The sequence below is a fragment of the Cyprinus carpio genome, chromosome A15 (genome assembly GCF_018340385.1).
Source record: "Cyprinus carpio isolate SPL01 chromosome A15, ASM1834038v1, whole genome shotgun sequence".
Classification (NCBI taxonomy): domain Eukaryota; kingdom Metazoa; phylum Chordata; class Actinopteri; order Cypriniformes; family Cyprinidae; genus Cyprinus; species Cyprinus carpio.
In genome coordinates, this window is record NC_056586.1 from 19,533,827 (window position 1) to 19,556,254 (window position 22,428).

At 35.7% G+C, this 22,428-nt stretch overlaps 1 protein-coding gene across 1 annotated transcript; it reads left to right on the top strand.

Annotated features, from left to right (window-relative positions):
* Positions 1 to 6,392: 6,392 nt before the first annotated feature.
* LOC109081027 (short transient receptor potential channel 4-like) lies at positions 6,393 to 19,620 on the top strand. Its single transcript, XM_042771409.1, has 11 exons — positions 6,393 to 6,675; positions 7,441 to 7,868; positions 11,990 to 12,508; positions 15,298 to 15,628; positions 15,786 to 15,925; positions 16,004 to 16,317; positions 16,523 to 16,718; positions 16,920 to 17,111; positions 17,471 to 17,512; positions 17,596 to 17,685; positions 18,121 to 19,620. Exons 2-11 carry the CDS (start codon positions 7,491 to 7,493, stop codon positions 18,676 to 18,678), a joined length of 2,760 nt encoding a protein of 919 aa, XP_042627343.1. The 5' UTR covers positions 6,393 to 6,675; positions 7,441 to 7,490; the 3' UTR covers positions 18,679 to 19,620.
* Positions 19,621 to 22,428: the final 2,808 nt, after the last annotated feature.

Genomic DNA, 22,428 nt, shown 5'->3' on the forward strand with positions numbered 1-22,428 from the left:
ATAAAATGAATTTTATTTACAAAATGTATTCTTATTAGCTATTGTGTAAAATACATTTAAAAATACTTATGTAAAATGTGTTCTTATTATTCCAATCATATTTTATAATATATAGGCTAATCATTTGATTAGGCCTATTTGCGCTGTAGTTGTATATAATTATACATGATATAGTTATGTAGCCTATATATCCATTTATAATACACGTTTTAAAACTGTATTGCATACCTGCTGCCAAAATAAAGACCCATTTCGAATGTTTGCGTGCTTTTCTTCTCTTTCTGCTCCCAGTCGCTGTGAGAAGTTATGAAGTATTGTTCTTACTTTCAAGCTTTTCAGAAATAAATATATATGCAAATTACACTGAAGGACAACAGGGCTGCGTTCAGCCCCGACAAAAACGGTGCAAAACGTTTTTTTTTAAACGGAAACGGTGGTGCGTTGAACACCCTGTTCTGATGACGCAAGAGTTGCAACTATGGCAGCTGAGAAGGCCATTCTTTGTGTTCTTTTTGAAGAATTTTTGGAGCCTGATGAAATCGGTATAAATACAGGTGCATCTCAATAAATTAGAATGTCGTGGAAAAGTTAATTTATTTCAGTAATTCAACTCAAATTGTGAAACTCGTGAATTAAATAAATTCAGTGCCCACAGACTGAAGTAGTTTAAGTCTTTGGTTCTTTTAATTGTGATGATTTTGGCTCATTTTAACAAACATCTCAACAAATTAGAATATGGTGACATGCTAATCAACTAATCAACTCAAAACACCTGCAAAGGTTTCCTGAGCCTTCAAAATGGTCTCTCAGTTTGGTTCACTAGGCTACACAATCATGGGGAAGACTGCTGATCTGACAGTTGTCCAGAAGACAATCATTGACACCCTTCACAAGGAGGATAAACCACAAACATTCATTGCCAAAGAAGCTGGCTGTTCACAGAGTGCTGTATCCAAGCATGTTAACAGAAAGTTGAGTGGAAGAAAAAAATGTGGAGGAAAAATGCACAACCAACCGAGAGAACCACAGCCTTATGAGGATTGTTGAGCAAAATTGATTCAAGAATTTGAGTGAACTTCACAAGGAATGGACTGAGGCTGGGGTCAAGGCATCAAGAACCACCACACACAGACATGTACAGTTGTCATATTCCCCTTGTTAACCCACTCCTGAACCCCAGACAACTTCAGAGGCGTTTTACCTGGGCTAAGGAGAAGAACTGGACTGGACTGTGGTCCAAAGTCCTCTTTTCAGATAAGAGCAAGTTTTGTATTTACTGTAATTTGGAAACCAAGGTCCTAGAGTCTGGAGGAAGGGTGGAGAAGCTCATAGCCCAAGTTGCTTGAAGTCCAGTGTTAAGTTTCCACAGTCTGTGATGATTTGAGGTGCGATGTCATCTGCTGGTGTTGGTCCATTGTGTTTTTTTGAAAAAAAAAAAAATCACTGCACCCGTTTACCAAGAAATTTTGGAGCACTTCATGCTTCCTTCTGCTGACCAGCTTTTTGAAGATGGTGATTTCATTTTCCAGCTGGATTTGGCACCTGCCCACACTGCCAAATGCACCAAAAGTTGCTTAAATGACCATGGTGTTGGTGTGCTTGACTAGATGGCAAACTCACCAGACCTGAACCCCATAGAGAATCTATGGGGTATTATCAAGAGGAAAATGAGAAACAAGAGACCAAAAAATGCAGATGAGCTGAAGGCCACTGTCAAAGAAATCAGGGCTTCCATACAACCTCAGTAGTGCCACAAACTGATCAGGATGAAAAGACAAACATTTCAGGTGAACGATATTCCACTTATTATCTCCCAGAGACTGTGTTATCACTTACATCCCCCTGAGAAACAATTACCGGCCGAATAGGGCTTTAAACGCTTTAATGTGTCTTTAGCCCTATTCGGACGGTATTTGTTTCTCAGGGGGACGTAAGTGATTTTCACCATTTACAAGGGGGTAGTCAGTGATTTAACTGACGTCCGAATCCAGGATGTAGATGTTTTTCTCTCACCACCCACATAGAAATCCCTGGCCGAATTACATACTGTTTTTTGACAAACACCGAGGTCATGTGGTAATTTAATTGCCGTCCAAATCCACATCTCTGAGTTTACAAGAAGAAATCGATTAAAAATTCAGTGCTTAAACCCTTTTTGAGCAGTCCCGAACTCCATAAGGTACGTTAACTGTTGTAGCCTACTTCGGTGTAATTTGCATATATATTTATTTCTGAAATGCACGATTGGTCGATTACGTACAATGTCTGCATGTTATTGGTCAAACGATCATTACCTTCATTAAGTATGAAAACAGGAAACCAAAGCCAAAACCTGGATATTTTAGCCAATATAGAAATCCTGACCAGGACGTGTCCTGGGAAAATGGCACGTTTGGTCACCCTATTTTACAGACCTCCACATGAGAAACAATTACCTTCCGAATCGGGCTTTAGTTTGTAGCTTTGCATTCAAATTTTGCAAGAATTCTGTGTTTTGTAGCCTACTAGCCTACATGCTAACAGGCTAAGCTAAAAGGATTTTAGATTTAGAGAGTTACTCACAACCTAATGTCAGCTGTTATATTTAAATGCTATAAAGTCCCATAATATGAAGACATCACAAAATCAATGACGTTCAGTTCAACATACTCTTAAACTATCTACCCTCCCTGCAGAAATGTCAGCTGTCTGTGAAGTTTTATTTAAGTTTATTAGTTTATGAATAGCTGATGAGTAATTTTTTGGGGTTTACAAAGAGGAATAATTTTAACGTATTCTCTCTTCAAAAATTTGCTTAAACTTGCATAATGCACTGTGGGTTAAATGAGCACACACAAACCCTTTTCACCCCCAAGGGTTCAGAGATGAAACACTCCACCAGATATTTGAAGAGCTTGCAAGTGGAGAGTCCTCTGGTACATCAATCAGACATCATTATTTGCACTGTCTAATTGTGTAGTGCTTTCAGAGCAGAGCTTATGTGAACTGCTTTGAGCTATTTATATATTTTTTTAATTTACTTTGAGCCATTTGTATATACATATAGTCAGATGAGGATGCTTTTGATCACCATTCAGTTTCATTCAGAGCAATAAGTTTAACTCATGCTGCAGGTTAAATCTTTAATTACATACACTGCCATTTAAAAATTTGGGCTCAGTACTTTTTTCTTTTTTTTAAAGAAATAATACGTTAAATTGGTCAAAAGTGACAGTAAAGGCTTTTGGATTGTAACAGTTATTTCAAACAAATGTTGTCCTTTTAAAGTGTAATTTATTCCTGTGATGGCAGGATTTTCAGCATCATTACTCCAGTCTTCAGTGTCACATGATCCTTCAGAAATCATTCTAATACGCTTATTTGCTGCTGCTTATTAATGTTGAAAATGGTTATTTTTTCATTATTTAATTTTTTTGTGTGTGGAAAACTTGATATTTTTTTCTGGATTGTTTAATAAAAAAAATAATTAAAAAAAAATAAAAAAAAAAAAAACATTAACTTTAGTGTTATATAAATTGTAGCAATATTTTATCATTGATTATACATCAAATAAAGGCAGCCTTGGTGAGCATAAGAAACTTTGTTCAATACATTAAAAAATCTTACTAACATCAAACTTCTGAACTGTAGGGTTATATCAAAATGGGCTTAAACTGCCTATCAGGAATCAGGTGTTCTTGACGCTTAGAATAGATGGTCACATCCACTATAAACAACACTTTTAACGAATGATTCACACAATCTATCCACTGTTTAAGTTTTCGGTCTTCAGAAATTGAAAGGCATTAATCTACATAGCACTTGTAAGGCATGCTGTTATAATCCCATGCAAATATTTATGTGCACATCTCAAAATAGTCTGATTTATGTTCACCCCATTTTGTTGTAACCACATTGTGCTCGAGGGTTCGACTTATTTTGAAGCTTTCTGAAAACAACCTTGATTGCTAAATATTCCTGTGCCTGACGCTGCTAAAAATGCTGCAGGTACCTTTAAATAGCTGAATAATAAAGAAAAATTTGCAAATAATAAATTGGGAAGCAAGGCATTTTATGAGTGTTCACAGATATGATGCCTTTTAAACAAAACTGCTTGGCATGAAGGAAGTGTAAGGACTGAGACATGCTGACAGAAAGTGACACTGATTTCACTGGAAGTGACATTTATGCCTTTTGGCTTCCAGATGGGCCCACATGTCTGTGGAATCAGCTTTCAAAATGAGAGTACTTTTATGTCATTTTGCATTATTAAAATAATTTTTAACTTCCTGAACTCCCTGAACACCCTGAACAATTCTTAATTTGCAGCAGAATTAAAGATATCAAATGACAATCGTTTAATTAACCCATACTACTATCTGATTATTAACTGAGCGTAATACCCAACAGAATTTCCTTCTCTGAACTGGATCAAGGAATAGCAATTAAAAGTGTATCCAATTAACCTTCTTGCAATCTTGCTCCTCGTGACAGAATGTAGGTCAGACCAGCTCTCACAGGAGTAACATCAAGACAATACAATGAAACATTTCTAGATTTCCGTACTGATCAAATCGGCTTAATGTTACTAAAATATACTGGATATTCTAACAGGAATCTGTATAAAACCATGGAAAAGTCGATGTGAATATATGTATGTCTAGTTAAAATGCTTTAAAATGTTTAATCTGTTTGCTCAGGTAGAGTAAAGCTTGCTCACAACCATATTCTCCAGTTATGTTCATGTGACTCTGTTATTTTCATTTTGTATTGAGTCTTTTATTTTTAACATTTATTTAAACTGATTCACAAATTTGCTTCATTAACAAATCAGTCTGAAAATATGTATGATTTTCAAACCTATATGCATTCATCATAAAAGACTGTGATTCATTAGTTACCCACAAAAATAAGCACTTAAAAGTCAACAGCATTGCACACAAATATAATTCAATTTTCATTTGATACTCATTAAAGTTTAATAGACTAAAGAACATTACAAAAAATAGGCTATGCAATATAATTATTATTTTTCTACATTATTTGATATTGGTATAAAGACCCCAACTGCCAGCACCATATGATTCTGAAACACAAGCTCTGCATAATATTACAAATAATAATAATAATAATTGTTGCACCTGCGTCTGGCTTAATCAAATTGCATGAAATTAGATATCACATTGCTTCTACCACCTTTGAGGACACTTGAAGTGTAGACTGGGAAGGTGTAAAAATTGTCTGTAACTTTTTTGCTTTATGTATCTCAAACTTTATATAATATTCTAATATTTATTTGCCACACATTAAAGTTGTTCATAACAAACCCTACAACACATCCCTAATTGGTCAATCAAAACATACAAAGAGAGTGTAGTTCAGTTACCGAACGAATGACTCGTATGAACCGATTCTTCGTTTTGGACCAAGAGCATACATGACCAGCCCATAGGACCAGCCCAGTCTGATTCCTTACAAATGATTCTTGTGAGCCAGTTCTTCTTAATGAATCAAGAGCAACATTTGTGTAGTCCGATTCACAAGCTATTGATTGGGTTCAAAACATAAAGCACGAACAACACTTTTCAAATATCATTATACCTTTTTTAAATATTACATTTATTTACAGTTCATCTGTTCTTTGAGATATGTTTACAAATCAATGTACTGTATACCACTACCGGTCTGCCCTAACATTTTAACAGGCCTTGACCGTCTTTAATGTTTGTTAGTGAATGTTAAGTGATATAAATATGTCCCTCTTCTGTAGCTGCGTTGGCGCGTGCAGTAGGCTATGTTTTAAACATAAGCAGAGTACGACGATATACAAACAAGAAGTTTTTTTTTTCTCTCTCTCTCTCAGATGTAAGTTCGATTGCATTATTGTTATGCTGTGCTGGTGCACGTGTATTATGTAATTTGGTAATTATTTTTAGCATCATCTACGTCAGACTGGGGCTCAGCTGAACTGAAATAACAGACGAGAGGAAATGCTAATAATGAACTGTGGTCAATGACAGATGTCTACTGGGCGTAATGCAGCGGTTCTCAATTCCAGTCCTCTGCACATTTTGTATGTTTCTCTTATGGCTTTAGACGTTTGTACTATTCGAACGTAAGTGCCATGCGAAGTGGACATCACAGGATATTCCGCCATGATTCCACTTCAAAGCGAACGTATATGTTCCATTCAAAGTGCATTGAAGTGTGCGAGACGTGAATGTAAATTGTATTTATTTACAGAGGTACATGATGTCACACTTGTCCGTGTGTTAAGACGTCGCCAGCGCAAATCCGTGAATGAATGTTCCGAAGTGAGGTAAACTTCAACAGATTCCCCCTGCTCAGGGAGTAGGGAGCAATGAACACTGTGTAGGGACCATGTCAATGGGAACACAGTGGATGCACGGAGCTCACTTCTAACGAGCTGATTATCTGAATTAGGTGTGTTAACAAAGAGAGACATACAAAATATGCAGAGCTGGGGGGCGCGAGGACTGGAATTAAGAACCGCTGGCGTAATGGATAATTGCAATTCCAGCACGATGACAGCGGTGCGTCGGTGCTGACTGTGGAAGCACAACACAGTCATGCGCAACAATCCTCACTGCTCCAGAAGTATTTTCGGTGATGAATCGGTGAAGTTGATAGCATCAGCTTTATTAATGTGAGAATCAAAGTTGTTACGACAGCAAGGTGAGTTTTTTGTACACTGCGCTCTGTACTGTAAATCAATACAGAATCCTTATCCCAGCCTTGCTAGTTGTTTATTTAACCGTATGTGTTTAATGCGGATTGTGTTGATGTTAATCCAGCCATCATATCCTTCATATGCTCTTTCAAAAGTTCAGTCGTGATGCTTAATGATTAAATCGCAGCTGTTTTTTAAGCGAAGTTTATAGTGGTGCCATTGCCTAAGCATGCGTAATTTGGAGATTAGTGTGTTTTGGTAGGTTTGTGTGCTTTAATTCAAGTAAGCACTGATATTTTATTTGAATATATTTTGTATCATGAGTTAGATTTTAAGTCGCTAAAACGAAGAAAAGGCGATAGCATGCGTAAAGTATGCGTAATTTGAAGAGTAAAGGCTTTGTATTTTTTATTTCATTTATTTTGCTTCATTACGCACCACCAGGGACTATTAATTGTTTTACTTTGATATTTTAAGGTTTTTTTTTCATGTCAATATGATATATTCTGCTGTGCCCAGCCCTTTGCATGACCCGTTATTCGAAAGTCCAGCTGGTCATTAGTTGTTCCAAGTTGTTTATCAGCTGTGCGTACAGCCATTGTTAAAAAACCTAACCACTTGTATCACTAGCTGCTAGCTGTTCAGCTGGTTCTGTGTGGTCTACTACCTTGCATCTGCCACCTTAGACCAGCTTCTGCTAAATTTTCAGTAGACTGTTATTATAAAGCGTCTGTCAATTTCCAAGCGTATACAGATGTGTTTGTCTTTAGGTTGCTTTTACTCCTCGCTCTCCAGCTGTTTTTTGATGGATTAAGACACAATGTCACAGCTGTACTACCGCAGAACGGACAACTCCTCGTACCGGGACCGCATTCCGCTGCGGATAGTGCGCGCTGAGTCGGAGCTCTCGGCGCAGGAGAAGTCCTACCTCAACGCCGTGGAGAAGGGCGATTACGCCAGCGTGAAACTAGCGCTGGAAGAGGCGGAGATCTACTTCAGTATCAACATCAATTGCATTGATCCTCTAGGGCGCACGGCGCTGCTCATCGCCATTGAGAATGAGAACTTGGAGATCATTGAGCTGCTCCTTAGCTTCAACGTGTATGTCGGGGATGCTCTGCTCCACGCCATCCGTAAAGAGGTGGTGGGAGCCGTGGAGCTCCTGCTGAACCACAAGAAGCCAAGTGGAGAGAAACAGGTTTGTTTGAAGAACTGTCTGGTATAGTTAGCTACTGTAGATCTCTTCTCTGTCACAAACTAGCCAACCAAGAAGTACACACTGTCAATATTCTATAAAACAATAACAATATTCCATAAAAGAACTGAAAACCAGTCTGCTTTTGAAGTTTTAGGTGGTTTACTGTTTTAGCTGGTCTCTTGCTGGTGTTCAGTTGGTTTAGCTGATTGTTTGACTGGTCTCCCACCAGCCTGACTAGTGAAGGTGTATTTATTTAGTTTCTATACATACTGTATCTTTGAATTTTGATGGTTTCTTGCTCTGAGCTGCCAATAATTAATTGCACAAAACAATTAATTGCCCAATTAAGCAGATGCCAAGTGACAGATGAATTTGTGGCAACTGCTGAAGGTCATAAAGCTTGTTTATTTTGCTGTCCTAACTATGCATAATTATATGAATATTTGCATTTTATTATATGCATTTTGAGTTGTTTTTTTTCCCTGCTATCTGTGACTCCGAACATAGCTGTGTCATTTTTAGTCCTCAAATGGCACCTCCAAAACAGAACTTGTAGAGCAGATCTGAATATAGATGTTTGCTTTATTATCCAGATATTACATTGAGTCTCCCTGGACACAAAACCTTCAAAAGATGTCGTATTAACTTCTCATGTAAACAACTGATAGTGCAGATAGGAGTGCTTTTAGGGCTGAAAGGAATTAAGTCCCCAATTGTCAACACAAGAACACGGTGAAGAAAAAGGTGTGCTTGTATGCCCGCTTCTTTTCAGAGGAGAAAACAGCTTTCTACAAGACACTTAACAATTACCATTGTTCTAATGGTATTTACTTTTTAATGGAGCGATCTTTGCTCCCTCACCAAGTGACTTAACATGGGTCTTACTTTTCTGTCCACTCCTTATAACTTTAATTTAATTTTCCTTTATTGGCTAAGAATAGACTGGATGCATTCAGAAAAAAAATGATGGGATGGATGCACCATTCACAAACCAGAGCAGCTCTGCATCTGCTCTTTCCTTCCTCAATCCCTGAGTGCTTTTTCTTTTCCTCTGTCTCTGTCTCTTCCTGTCTATGTCTATTAATGTCGCATTTATAAAACTTTTTGATATGCAAATGACTAAATCAGCGTGTCTATAGACCACAAGAGGGCGAGTAAGTACACAGGAACAGGTTGTTTGCTTTGATCTTATAAATTGTGGCTCTCATGTTTTGCGATTTTTATCACATTAGCGAATTCTTTACAGAACTGGTAATTTCGTTTTTTTTTAATTTTTTTATTTATTTATTTATTTTTAAAATAAGTTAACTAGCTGTTATGTAGGCAAAAAAGTTTTTTTTTTTTTTTTTTTTTTTTTACCATAAGCGATGGTTTAAAGTTAAAACATCTTATTGATGGACTTGTTTCTTACAAACACGCAGATATTCCCTTGTGTATTGAGATGTTTTTAACAGCTATTTGAACTCTTGTTCTGATGGCACCCATTCATATTGGTGAGCAAATCTGTTCTGATGAAGAAACACACTCATCTGCATCTTGGATTTGCATGTAAAAAATTACACTTTTAACTGTTATTATTTTTTTATTATTATTTTCCATTTGGGAGTAAGTTGCATTGCTCAGATCAGTAAAATTACATGGTTGTAAAGGGACTCTTTCTTTAACAATTAAAAATAATCAGATTAAAGAAAAGCTGTCCCTTTTCTTTTTTGGAGATGTGCGTAATGAATCATGAGATAAGTTTTTTTTTCACTTATTAAACACAAAGCTGACTTGAATTGTCATCTTACTGATAATACTTTTCCCTTCACCTCTCCGGTCTGTTGTGGTTAAGGATGAGTTTCAAAGCGTCGTATTGCAGCAGTAGATAATCAGTATAGGTGCCAGCCTGAACATGTCTCTCCAACTGGAGCCTTCATTATCTTCCTCAAATAGTCAAGTTTTTTTTACTCTCACTTCACCCGTTCCTCACTCGTTATTCTTTATCACTTTTAATCACTTTTTGTGAATGCCGCCTGGTTTTCTTTTTCATGTTTTTTCTTTGTCTCTCACAGTTTTTTTTTTAAATCCATCTCCCACAAATGTGGTGTGATCACAGTCTTCATGAAGCAGTGTATATTTTACGATTGCTATAAAACTCCCCAGGAAAGGATTAGATATCATCCACTTCACTATTTTTAAAACAGCAGTTCTTAGCTGGTTATGCTTCAGGTTCCAGATTTTACATTTACAAGGGATAGTCCACTTCGTTTAAGAAAAGTCATTATTTGTCCAGACTAAGAAAGTCATAGGGGTCCAATTATTTCATAGGTTATTTTAATATGCAATATGTTGCAAGAATTACATCTTTAAGTCTTTTTAATGTCTGTACTTATTTGCACATATGATTTTGGCCAGATTTCTTGGCAGATTTGCTCAAATTTTTTAGGATAATGGATGATACTTGTGTGCCACAATTCGAGTACTGCATGTACTTCATGGTTGGATTAGGATTATGGATTAGTGCTTCAACCGTAGCATTTTAGGAAATGCACATTCACAATCTTGTTCTTATGTTGCCTGATGTTAATTTATCCCTGCCCTTGTCCAAAACATTGTCCTTTAGATGAACTTCGTCCCTCCCAAACTTCAGACTGAAGCAGGTTGCTGTATATATTGTGCCAGCCGTTCTTCCTTCTATTTTAATAAAGTGTGCCATCTTTGCTGATGAAAACCAGTGCTTCAGGATTGTGTAATTTATTGGATGTTTTGTTGTTTGTTGTTTAGGGCACTTTTTGGCACACATATTGCTTTGGTTAGAAAAGCTCTGTCTTACATGACCACAGAATCTTTTCCCATTGTAACTGGGTCACTATTATGCTTTTCAAGCGAAAACCTTGCCAAACTCCAGACAGAATTTCACACGGTTCTTCTCTGCTACTGAAGCGCTGTAGCTACTTCAAAGTGATCGCAGGCCTCTCTGTAGCCTCTCTTCCAAGTGTTTTTTCCTATGTTCTCAGAGGTTTTTCAGAAAAAAACTTTTTTTCCCTGCCAATGTCTGGGTCATTTGATGTAGCTTCCGTTTCGTCATAATTGAACCAGCAGTGGGCACTCCTACTGTTTTATACCTTTCTTCCTAATTTATGCATTTGTGTTCCTCTCTCGTTTGGTATTATTCTCATTTTCATAGTCAGAGCTGTCCTTCACATTTGAGACCTGAATAATAACGAGGCCTTAATTGTGGGGTTTTTATCCAGCAAAGCAAATGCATCCTCATTACGGCAATGGTTGTTTTTTTGTTTTTTTTTTATCACTAAATGCTTGTCAAAACAGGCCCTCAATCCTGATTCAATATTATGCATATTTCATTTTTTTTTTTTTTTATATTTTATTCCATAAAACAATGTCACAGTAAGAAATATTGCAGTATTTCAATACACTGTAAAATAAATAAATAAAACAGATTTTTGATGCATAAATATTAGTGATGTATTAGGATAAAACAGAAGATTATTCAGTGTGTTATTTGCTGTTACTTTGCACTTGTTTGTGAAATTTAGTAGCTATTTGAGTGAAAATAGTGTACAATTAAATCATACATTTATTATTATTATTATTATTATTATTATTATTATTATTATAAAACATACAGTGGACCTAAATACACACACACACACACACACACAAAAAAAAAAAATGGGTGTAGAAATTGTTAGTAAATTTCACAAGTTAAAAAAAACAACAAAAAAACAGCAAGTAACACACTGAATTAAACATTCAAATCTGAAGTAGAAAAAACAAAATAGTATTTTTCTTGTTAAATCCGATAATCTCTGATTTATTTACAACTTTTTTTTTCTTTTTTTTACAGTATAGTAATTGGACACTTAAGGCACAATTGAAAATGTATTATATGACAAAATATCAAACGAAATGTGGCATTTATTATATAAAAAAAATACATATTTAATTTTATAATATATTTGGTTTGTTCAGTTGTAATACAAGGATATTTGTGTTCAGAGTCATATTAATTTTCTAAAAGTGTCAGTTGTTTTTGGGGCCATTGTAAAGTGAAAAATAATGAATATGGCATATATGTGTGACATGAATTTCAGCCATCTTTTCTATTTTCTAACCAGGTGCCACCCATCCTGCTCGATAAACAGTTCTCAGACTTCACCCCTGACATCACTCCCATCATCTTGGCTGCCCACACCAACAACTACGAGATCATCAAGATGCTGGTGCAAAAAGGTGTGTCGATACCCCAGCCTCACGAGGTGCGCTGTAACTGCATGGAGTGCATCTCCAGTTCAGACGTGGACAGTCTGCGGCACTCACGCTCGCGACTGAACATCTACAAGGCCCTGGCCAGCCCCTCTCTCATTGCCCTGTCCAGCGAGGATCCTTTCCTCACCGCCTTCCAGCTCAGCTGGGAGCTCCAGGAGCTCAGCAAAGTTGAAAATGAGTTCAAGGCTGAATACGAGGAGCTCTCCCATCAATGCAAACACTTTGCAAAGGATCTCCTGGATCAAACCCGGTCCTCACGCGAACTGGAGTTGATCCTCAATTTCAGAGATAATGTCAACCTGCTGCAGGATGAGGCCAACAATGAGCTGGCTCGACTGAAGTTGGCCATCAAATACCGCCAAAAAGAGGTATGGATCTGTTATTGCAATTATGTATTTTTGTACAATTACCCGAAGAATATTTGGACATTTAAAATGTATACATTTATATGTATACAGATAACAAATTTTAAACCAAGCAGCAAACACAAACCCATCACCAAAACTTTTTTTACATCTGCTTTTAACTTATTTAATTTATTATTAATTTATTTTGTATTAATTTATTTATAACTTTTTTTGTCAGATATTTTACTTATCTTTCTTTTACATATCTTTCTTTAATAATAATGATTTCTTGAAATTATATAATTCATTATTCTTGAATAATGACACTATAGTCTTTACAATAGATTTTAATTTGTGTAAAGTGCTAAAAAAATATTTGTAACTTGTATTGACTTCAAAATATATGCTATTTGGTTTAATTTTTTTTCAACAATACAGTGCCATTTATATATAATAAAAATGACTAAGATACAAATAAATAAATAATAAAGGAAGAAATTATTATTACACAGCAATCAGTTGTGACATTCTAGAGCCATGTTGCTGAAATTATTTTGCCCTCTTTTTGGCCCTACATTTTTTTTTTAGATGAGTTCAGTATACATGCATGCTCTTCTTTTCTGCTTATTGTATGTGAATTACTTAAATATCTATTGGTTATATTCTTCACAACCTGTGATAATATTAGACATGGTTAAGCTCAGATTAAATGGCATTTGTTTCATTATTGTAATCTTATTATTGTAAATGTTACTTGAATGACTCAGATGCAGCATGCTTTTATATTAGCTCAGATGAAAAGATATCAAACCTTGTAAGAGTAGAGAACATGGAATACATTTGACATTAGGAATGCTTGTACTATTTATTTATTGTGGAGGTAAAGCATTTCAAATGATGTGCTTAAATAGTTTATAATATATGGGCACTGTAGCTACTGTATATGTGCCTGTATATACATATAGAGGTGCTGTGATTTTGAACTTGTATTAAAGTTCTTTTCACATTTCAGTAAAAGTTTATGAAGCTTTCAAGCTTTTGTACATAGTTCTGAAAGCCTTGTAAGAAATGTGACAGAAGAAGTGAACTTGGTACTATATTAAGTCAGTTGGCATGTTTTTCCCCCCACCTTTTATTTGTTGATGTAGAGTGCGGCAGTAAAAAGGCACATACTCTAGACTGGGCCTGATGTTTCTTTTTGGCCTTATTTGTCCTGTTGAGGTGTTTTAAGGTACTGTTGTCGCTTGTACAGCAGCCCTGTGACAGAGACTCCTCAGTTGAGTGGTAGAACAGATTGCACCATACAAATCAGCCCTGACGGAGAACACTTAAAATCATCTCAGACTTGACCTCATCGCCTCCAGAACGCCTGGCTCTGCTCTAATGAGGATGCATTTGTTTGTAATTTGGTTAGGCGCCCTCCCACTTCCGCTTGACATTTTAGATGCTCCGTTAATGGCTTTGGGCAAATCGCTGGAGACAAGATGAAGAGGATGATGGAGAAGAACAAAATAAGCATCAAGAACAAGAGTCAATATATGGTTGCAAGTACTGTAGCATTTGCTTGGCAAAGCACAAAAGTAAAAATGTACATTGCATTATGCATGATTCAGAGAATTGTGTGTTTTTTTTTTTATTAAATTAAATTAAAAGATTAAAAGCTTAAATTACAACTTTGTCCTGTAGGTGGCTTACAGTACAAGTCACATACTAAATTTAATTCTAATGTTAAATAATACAGCTTTACTTCAACATTCTCTCGCTCAGTATAGTGAGTGTGTTACACACAGGGTTATTATCATTTTAAATGTAGTTTTTTATGTCTATTTTGTTCAGTTTGTCCTTTTTGAGTTTTGTTATTTTTCACTCTGTGACTTAGTTTTACTGTAGTTGTTTTTTTGGATTTTTTTTTTTTTTGTGTGTGTGTGCTGAATGTTTTAGTATGTTAATTTGGTATCATTAAATATCTCAGGGCCATAAAAATATCTAGAATATATCTCACAGCATTTATTATCTCAGGGCCAGAGCATTATTGGTAGTGTTTTCTAGTGGCATTTCTAGGTTTTATGGCATTTTGTGATTAATTAAAGGCAAGTTATAAAAAGTAAAACCTTTACAGTATGTTCTGCATCAAAGACTAGTACTAAAATTATTATTTTTTGGCTAGTTTCATTTAATTTTTTTGTTATTGTATTGTATTTTACAAAATTCTTAACATTTCATGATTTTTCAATTTATAGGTGCCACTGCACCTTTTAACTGTTTTGGCTACAACAATTTTGTTGTCAAATCACATTACAAACCTTTGTGTAAGTGTTGAATCTCGTGCAGTATGAAGCAACATGTTAACTAGGCTCAGCAGTCTGATGGGGAATAAATGGAAGAAACTCAGACCTCCTGGCCTCACTCTTCATGTTCACTTTATCATTCTGACTTTATAAGACACTAATGCTCATTTCACATGGTATCCTGGAGTCTGGAGCTTTGGGGAATCTGTGGAAAACACTGATGTATAGTTTGCTTGTGCTGTAACTTAATTTTACTGACAGTTTATTCCTCAGTTAGAGTGGAATACATGTCGTAATAATATTTCTGTAAGTTAGTGGTCCCATGTCATACACAAACTATGCAATATAATATATGTACACAGATGCAAATTTCTAGTAAGTCTTGCCATGGTAAAAATGGATATTCTGGGAAATCTGACCATAGACGATGGGGAAAAAAGCAAAATGACAGAGTTGGCAGCTTGCTTCCCAGACCACCTGTTCATACTTTCATTACATGTATTCTCTTCTTTTCTGTCTCAGTTTGTAGCACAGCCAAATTGCCAGCAGCTGTTGGCCTCACGCTGGTATGATGAATTTCCTGGCTGGAGGAGACGTCACTGGGCTGGCAAGTTCATCACCTGTGTCTTGATCGGCCTCATGTTCCCCCTGCTCTCCCTCTGTTACCTGGTGGCACCCAAGAGCCACTATGGCCTCTTCATCCGCAAGCCTTTCATCAAGTTTATTTGCCACACCGCCTCTTACCTGACCTTCCTCCTGCTGCTGGCCTCTCAGCACATAGTCTCCAACAATCCTGATCGCCAAGGTCCAAAGCCCACCATTGTGGAATGGATGGTCCTACCCTGGGTTCTAGGTAATGCCACATCCCTACAGAACCGATATGGTTCCATAAAATGATCCTAAAGTGTGCTATTTGTGTGTAATGTTCATCATGCAGTATTTTCATGGTTAATCTTGGTTCTCTGGTCCTTTGAACATATACCAACAAAATTTCTCGGCCGCCCTCATAGGATTCATATGGACGGAGATCAAGCAGATGTGGGATGGTGGATTTCAGGATTACATCCATGACTGGTGGAATCTCATGGACTTTGTGATGAATTCCTTGTATCTTGCAACCATCTCACTGAAGATTGTTGCATATGTTAAGGTACATTACATCACAATAGTCACAGGTGGGAATCAGGAATGGATCAAGAGTTACTAACTGTTACGTCTTTCCTAACAGTACAGTGGTTGTAAACCCAGGGAAACCTGGGAAATGTGGCACCCCACACTAGTGGCTGAGGCAGTGTTTGCCATCGCCAACATCATCAGCTCTCTACGCCTCATCTCGCTCTTCACGGCCAATTCCCACCTAGGTCCTTTGCAGATATCATTAGGACGGATGCTTCTGGACATCCTAAAGTTCCTCTTCATCTACTGCCTGGTGTTGCTTGCCTTTGCTAATGGACTCAATCAGCTTTATTTCTACTATGAGACTAGTGATGGCATGAACTGCAAAGGCATCCGCTGTGAACATCAAAACAACGCTTTCTCAACGTAAGTTTGAAGGGAAAAAGTCTAATATCTAATGCTTCATATCTCAAAGCTTAATTTATCTATTGTCATTGTTAACTACACCAGCTGTAAATTAGTTTAATCTTAAAACGTAATTTTAACTCCTAGATCAAAATGAAAATATTGTGAAAAAGTTGTGTATAAGTTGGAATTACCCATTCTGATCTTGCTTGTCCACTGTTTGTAGGCTATTTGAGACCTTGCAGTCTTTGTTTTGGTCTATTTTTGGGTTGATCAATCTGTATGTGACCAATGTCCAAGCTGACCACAAGTTCACCGAATTTGTGGGTGCCACTATGTTTGGCACCTATAACATCATCTCCTTGGTGGTCCTCCTCAACATGCTCATTGCCATGATGAACAATTCCTATCAGCACATCGCCGTAAGTTAATTTTGAGGTCTGACCTGAGCACTTGTAGGCATATTTTTGTTGCTTTGTAATACAAGTCACCCCATGACATAAATTCTGGAAAATATGGTACAATGCGCTGTACATTGTAAGTCACTTTGGTATGAAAGCATTAATGTAAATTTCTCAGAAATGACCCGCCTTAACATATAGTGTGTTCTTGCTTTTCTGAAGGACCATGCTGATATTGAGTGGAAATTTGCAAGAACTAAATTATGGATGAGTTATTTTGAGGAAGGAGGCACCTTGCCACCTCCCTTCAACATTATCCCCAGTCCCAAATCCATATGTTACCTGATTACATGGATTAAGGTGCATGTGTTCAAGAGGAGGTCAAAGAGGACTGAGACAATTGGGACATTGGGGGTAAGACTCTTAAAAAAAATAAAAATATATATATATATATATATATATATATATATATATATATATATATATATATATATATATATATATATTCCTTCTTTCTTTTTCTATTTCTTATTCTTCTTTTTTATCTCTTAAATAGAATTTGGTATTAGAATAACTAATCATATGACATGACAAACATTTTATTGAAAAGGTTAATGGAGCAAAGAGAATTCATTTATTGAAATATGTATCATTATAAATATGTGTCATAAGCTGTCCAGAGTGCTTCATTGTCTTAGAGAAGATACTTTAGTATTGTAGGGGACAGACATAGAATTATTGAATTACAAATGTCCTTCTGTTTGTCTTTTCAGAGAAGAGCTGCTGAAAACGTGAGACTCAACCACCAATACCAGGTATCTTATCACCAAAAATATTATTTCTCTGCATTGTATTGATTTGTTTCACCTCAATTGTACTGCTGTTTCCTTAAATGCAGGAGGTCTTGAGAAACTTAATAAAACGATATGTGGCAGCTATGATTCGAGATGCCAAGACTGAGGAGGGACTCACAGAAGAGAATTTCAAAGTAAGCACTGAAAATGATTTTGTCTACCAAATGGTTTTTTGTCAGATTTTATTATATTTTCACATTGACTTGAGATCAAACGCAAGCAACAACTAATTTCCTTTACTATATACTACACACCCTTACATACACATAAAGTATTACATCACACAAAAAAAAATTTACTTTTCAATGCCATTGTAAAAATACCCTTGAATAAAATTGTATTTGGATGATCATGGGAAGGGCCACACTTATATAGAGTAAAACTGCTTTTTCTTGCCCACTGATACAGTATGACTGGAGTCTTCCTCTAATTTCAGTGTACATTTTAAACAGTCAAAATTCTAGTCATTGTGAAACATTTTAAATGATTAAAAACTGCTTAGTGCACCTTGAAGTAAGCACTTTGAGTAAAAATCACAAGTTAATTGTGGATTCTAATCACTTCGACAGGAGCTGAAGCAGGACATATCTAGCTTCCGCTACGAAGTCATTGGAATGATGAAGGGCAAACGGAAAAGTACTTGTGCAAATAAGCCGGGAACAGCGGCCTCTGATGTTTCACATCCAGACAGTTCACTGAAATATTGTTCAGCTCTTCAGCAGAACAAAAAACTACATTTGTATGATGTCACTGCAGTGCTACAGCAACAAAAATCTGAAGAGACAAGGGAGTCTCTCGGTCGTCTGGTCAATGGATCAGCAGTAGTGTTGACTGACCCGATACTCAAAGACAAAGCCAGGAAGGGCTTCCCTAAGGATTTTACAGACTTTGAATTATTCCAGAGGAAACAAAACAGTCTCAACCCTAATAAGATCTACTCACTCGCTGAAGAGGCAAAGGAGTCGGATTCTGGCATATTAGACTGGGTGAGAGAGGAAACAGTTGAGAAATATCTGGCAGAAAAAGCTGAGCATGAAGAAAATGAATCAAAGTGCCTTATGGATGAAGAGAAAAGTGTGTTGGAGGACCAAGAGAAAGAGCACACTGCATCTCCGCATGAAAATTAGTTAAACAAACTTTCTTTCTTTTGTAACCAAGGATTATCTGAATCTCAAATTTAACTGACAAACTTTGTCAGAGATGAAAGAATATCCTTTCTTATGCACAGAGATGAGGTTTTGTGAGATGAATTATCTCAGGAAAAGATATTTGCTTGATTGTTTTTGGGCTCAAGAAACTTCCTAGCACTACAGATGCCAAAAGCAGCTGTAAATCTGGAGGATAAAAAATAGAGAAAGCTCAGGAAAGCAATACACAGTGTCCAACTGACCTGTTAAATGGTTTTATTTTTTATTTTATTTATCTAACCTCACATTTTCACTGTGCAGCATCCTCTCACATCTTTTTTTGAGAAACATAACTTGTGGACAAAAAAGCTAGAAAAATAACATGTTATCAGTGACCAGAGAACTTGCCTATTATTATTAATACTATTTATTTTTTATTTTTTTTGTTTACATATTTTTTTATACTTTTATTCTGCAAGAATGCATTTAATTGATCAAAGGTGACAGTAAAGACATGTATAATATAATAAAAAAATTCTATTAAATTAAATTCAGTTTTTTTTTTAAATATTCTAAAAAAAAAAGTATTACAGTATTCACAATGTTAAGCAGCAAGAAAGCACATTTTTCTTGAAATAGCTTCTGAAAATTCTGATTTGTCATCACAGGAATATATTGCTAATGAAATTATTTTAAAATACTGTAAAATAGAAAACTGTTATTTTAAATTGTAATATTTTTCATTATTACTGTTTTACTCTATTTTTGTTTAAATAAATGCAGCATTGGTGAGCATAAGATACTTCTTTCAAAAACATTTCAAAATCTTACAAACCCCAAATATTTTAACAGCATTCTTATTTCCTTTGAGCTCCAAATCATCTAGATTTAGTTGGATATGACATACAACAGTTGCACAGCCAGATTTTAAAAAAAAAGAATTATATATATATATATATATATATATATATATATATATATATATATATAATATATATATATATATATATATGACTATGCAATCTAAGTAAAGCACTCATAATACAGATCTCTGTACATCTGATTACATCTGTTACAGATTTCTAAGCACTACCCTCAGTATTATGTTGGATAAGTATCTAACTCTTAAAATGTTAAGATCTTAGAAATAATAGTTTCAACTGACATTTGATAATATTTCTATGTTTATTTGAAAAAAATAAAATAAAAACTCACTCTCCTGGTAACATATTGCTAGTTCAGACTCTTTGTTTAGCATGCAATTTTCTCTCTCTCCCAATTTCATGCCCACCTTATATGATGCTTAATGATTTGTCACATTCTGAACTTATTTTTGAGAGGAAAAAAAAAAGTTACTTATTTTTTGGAAAATAAAGATATTTGATATACTGGGAGTTTTTCACTATACGCACATGTGTAATCTATTACTCTCACAAGTGGTTGTTATTTTTCTTTTGTTGCCATGGCAACACACAGTGGCTGTTCTTGTTCTTTAATTAATTAACTTCACAGCAGTTCCTTTATCTGGGGGCACCCCGTGCTGCTTTCAATTAACGGTGAATAAATTGTCCGCAAATAGTTTCTCAGACTTTGCTGTTGAAATGAGTCACTTCCTGTGTCTTTGAGGTAAATGTGGTAGCCATGAAAAATTTGCTGAATCTTTTTCCTAATGTTCTAGGAACATTCTTTTTTATGATTTTATAATTATACACTAAAGTTCTGAGAACAGAATGTTCTATTAAACTAATATCTTCTTTCACTAAAATACACACACACACACACACACACACACACACACACACACACACACACACACACACACACACACACATATACACATATATAGCCTATATGTTCTTTTTGTCCTTTCTTTGTATTTTCTTTTCACATCTCGTGATCTATCTGTTTACAGCAGAATCCTCTGCAGCTTGAGGGGATTATGTTCATGTTCTGGTATATTTACTACCAATGTCTCTCGGCTCGCTTGCTTTGCATGCAACACTGCAGAATAACTTGTCCAAAAGCCATAAAAGCACTGACAGAGAAGAGATAGAAAAGAGAAAGAGTGGGAAAAAAGTGATGGAGCTATTTCCAGATGCGTCTTCTTATCTGTCTTATGTATGCAATTTCACTTCAGAAACATGTTTCTGTGAGATTCTAAATGACAGTTTTAAACATCACTCTTTTTTTTTTTCAAAATATAACCCAAATCTTGTTTTGACAGAGTCAGTGTTTATTAGGTGTGAGGTCAACCAAGACTCTTTCATTGCAATTTGATTGTTAGCAGATCAGAAGAAAAAAAAGCTCTTAAATGCCAGTATGTTTGGCGACCAGTGGCAGATGGGGTGAGTGTTTGGAAAAACTTGTTTGAAAAGTCATTATTTATGTTCACTGCACCTTTATGTCTTATAACGAAATGTAAGTAATATTTACATTCTCCGTTTTCTTCTAAAAGACCAGGATCAACAAAGTGCACTTTGGGGTGGGCATTGGCTAGAAAGATGGATGTCTTCAGACTGGACGCCCTAAAAAAATCCTGTTAATATGTCAGTTAAGTATTAAGTTAAGGGTTTCCACAAGATGGAGCCATCAATCCAAAAGGTTCAAAAGGTTGTCATAAGATACCACCATCTTTTCATAGCTATGTTTGCATCCGGCCACAAGAGTGAGCCAAGCACAGACACATGAATCTGTATGAGACCGCTGTATCAGATGCGTTGGGGCTTAATTTGTATTATTGTCAATATGTGGAGACTACAGTGGAGTGAAGCTACAGTGTTATGTAAAATTGATTTATACTTTAATCCAGCAGCCTTTGGTTCACAAAATTGTTCATGTTTTACTTCACTAAAATACTTTCCCTTTAAGTTACAGGTTTACCAGCAATATTCCTTTAAAACAAAGTCCTTTTTTTTTCTTTCTTTGTATCATATGCCTCATTGATGAACTGTTGAAAACTCTGAGAACAGTGAAAATCTGGAATAACATTTTCATTTATACCTGTAAAGAAACTTGTAACTTTGGGAGAAAGACAAATACATTAGAAAGATTTTGAAAAATTTAAAATTATAAAGAAATAATCAAGATTTTGCTTTATATGTAGATTACATATTTTGATATTGAACATGTCAACAATTTTGTACAGACACTCAGAGGTTCTTGCTTAAATTGAAAAACAAGATACTATTTGGATCATTGTTAAATTTTGGATATACAGTACATAAAATTGTCAAGTTTTACACAAATGTTTGAGTTCTGCTCTCATATAGCAAAGACATTCTGAAATTTCTTTTTAACTTTTCACTCAAATGTATTCTGATAATATGTTTTGTAATAAAACAATTGTGAACTCAAATGAGAAAAACACAAAACAGAAGCATTTCTCAGACTTTTGGATCCTTTGTCAGTGCGTCAGATATCATTGTGTAACAGTGTACGTATGTTGCATAGATTCAGATTTTCTAAAATGTGAAATATCACCAGTAAAGAATAACTATCAAATTAAAAAAAAAATGTGAAAGTTCTACACCAATCCTAATATGGACTAAAATAGCTCCCCATGTATATTATTAGGAATTCTGCAAAATTTCAACCTCACACCTCAGCTCATTGTTGAATTAATCCTCCACTCTTTGTGTTTTGCTTATTCAGTGTTAGGAGGTGAGATTGTAGAGACACACTGGTGGACAGGAAAGGCTGCTGCACTGATAGTTTGCCAGTCTCTCCTGCTGCTGAGAGCTGAGCTATAAA

Coding starts and splice junctions, on each gene's coding strand:
- LOC109081027 (XM_042771409.1), top strand. CDS start 7,491: ATGTCACAGCTGTACTACCGCAGAACGGACAACTCCTCGTACCGGGAC. Junction 12,509..15,297: donor TCAAATACCGCCAAAAAGAG/GTATGGATCTGT, acceptor TTTCTGTCTCAG/TTTGTAGCACAGCCAAATTG. Junction 17,513..17,595: donor GACTCAACCACCAATACCAG/GTATCTTATCAC, acceptor CCTTAAATGCAG/GAGGTCTTGAGAAACTTAAT.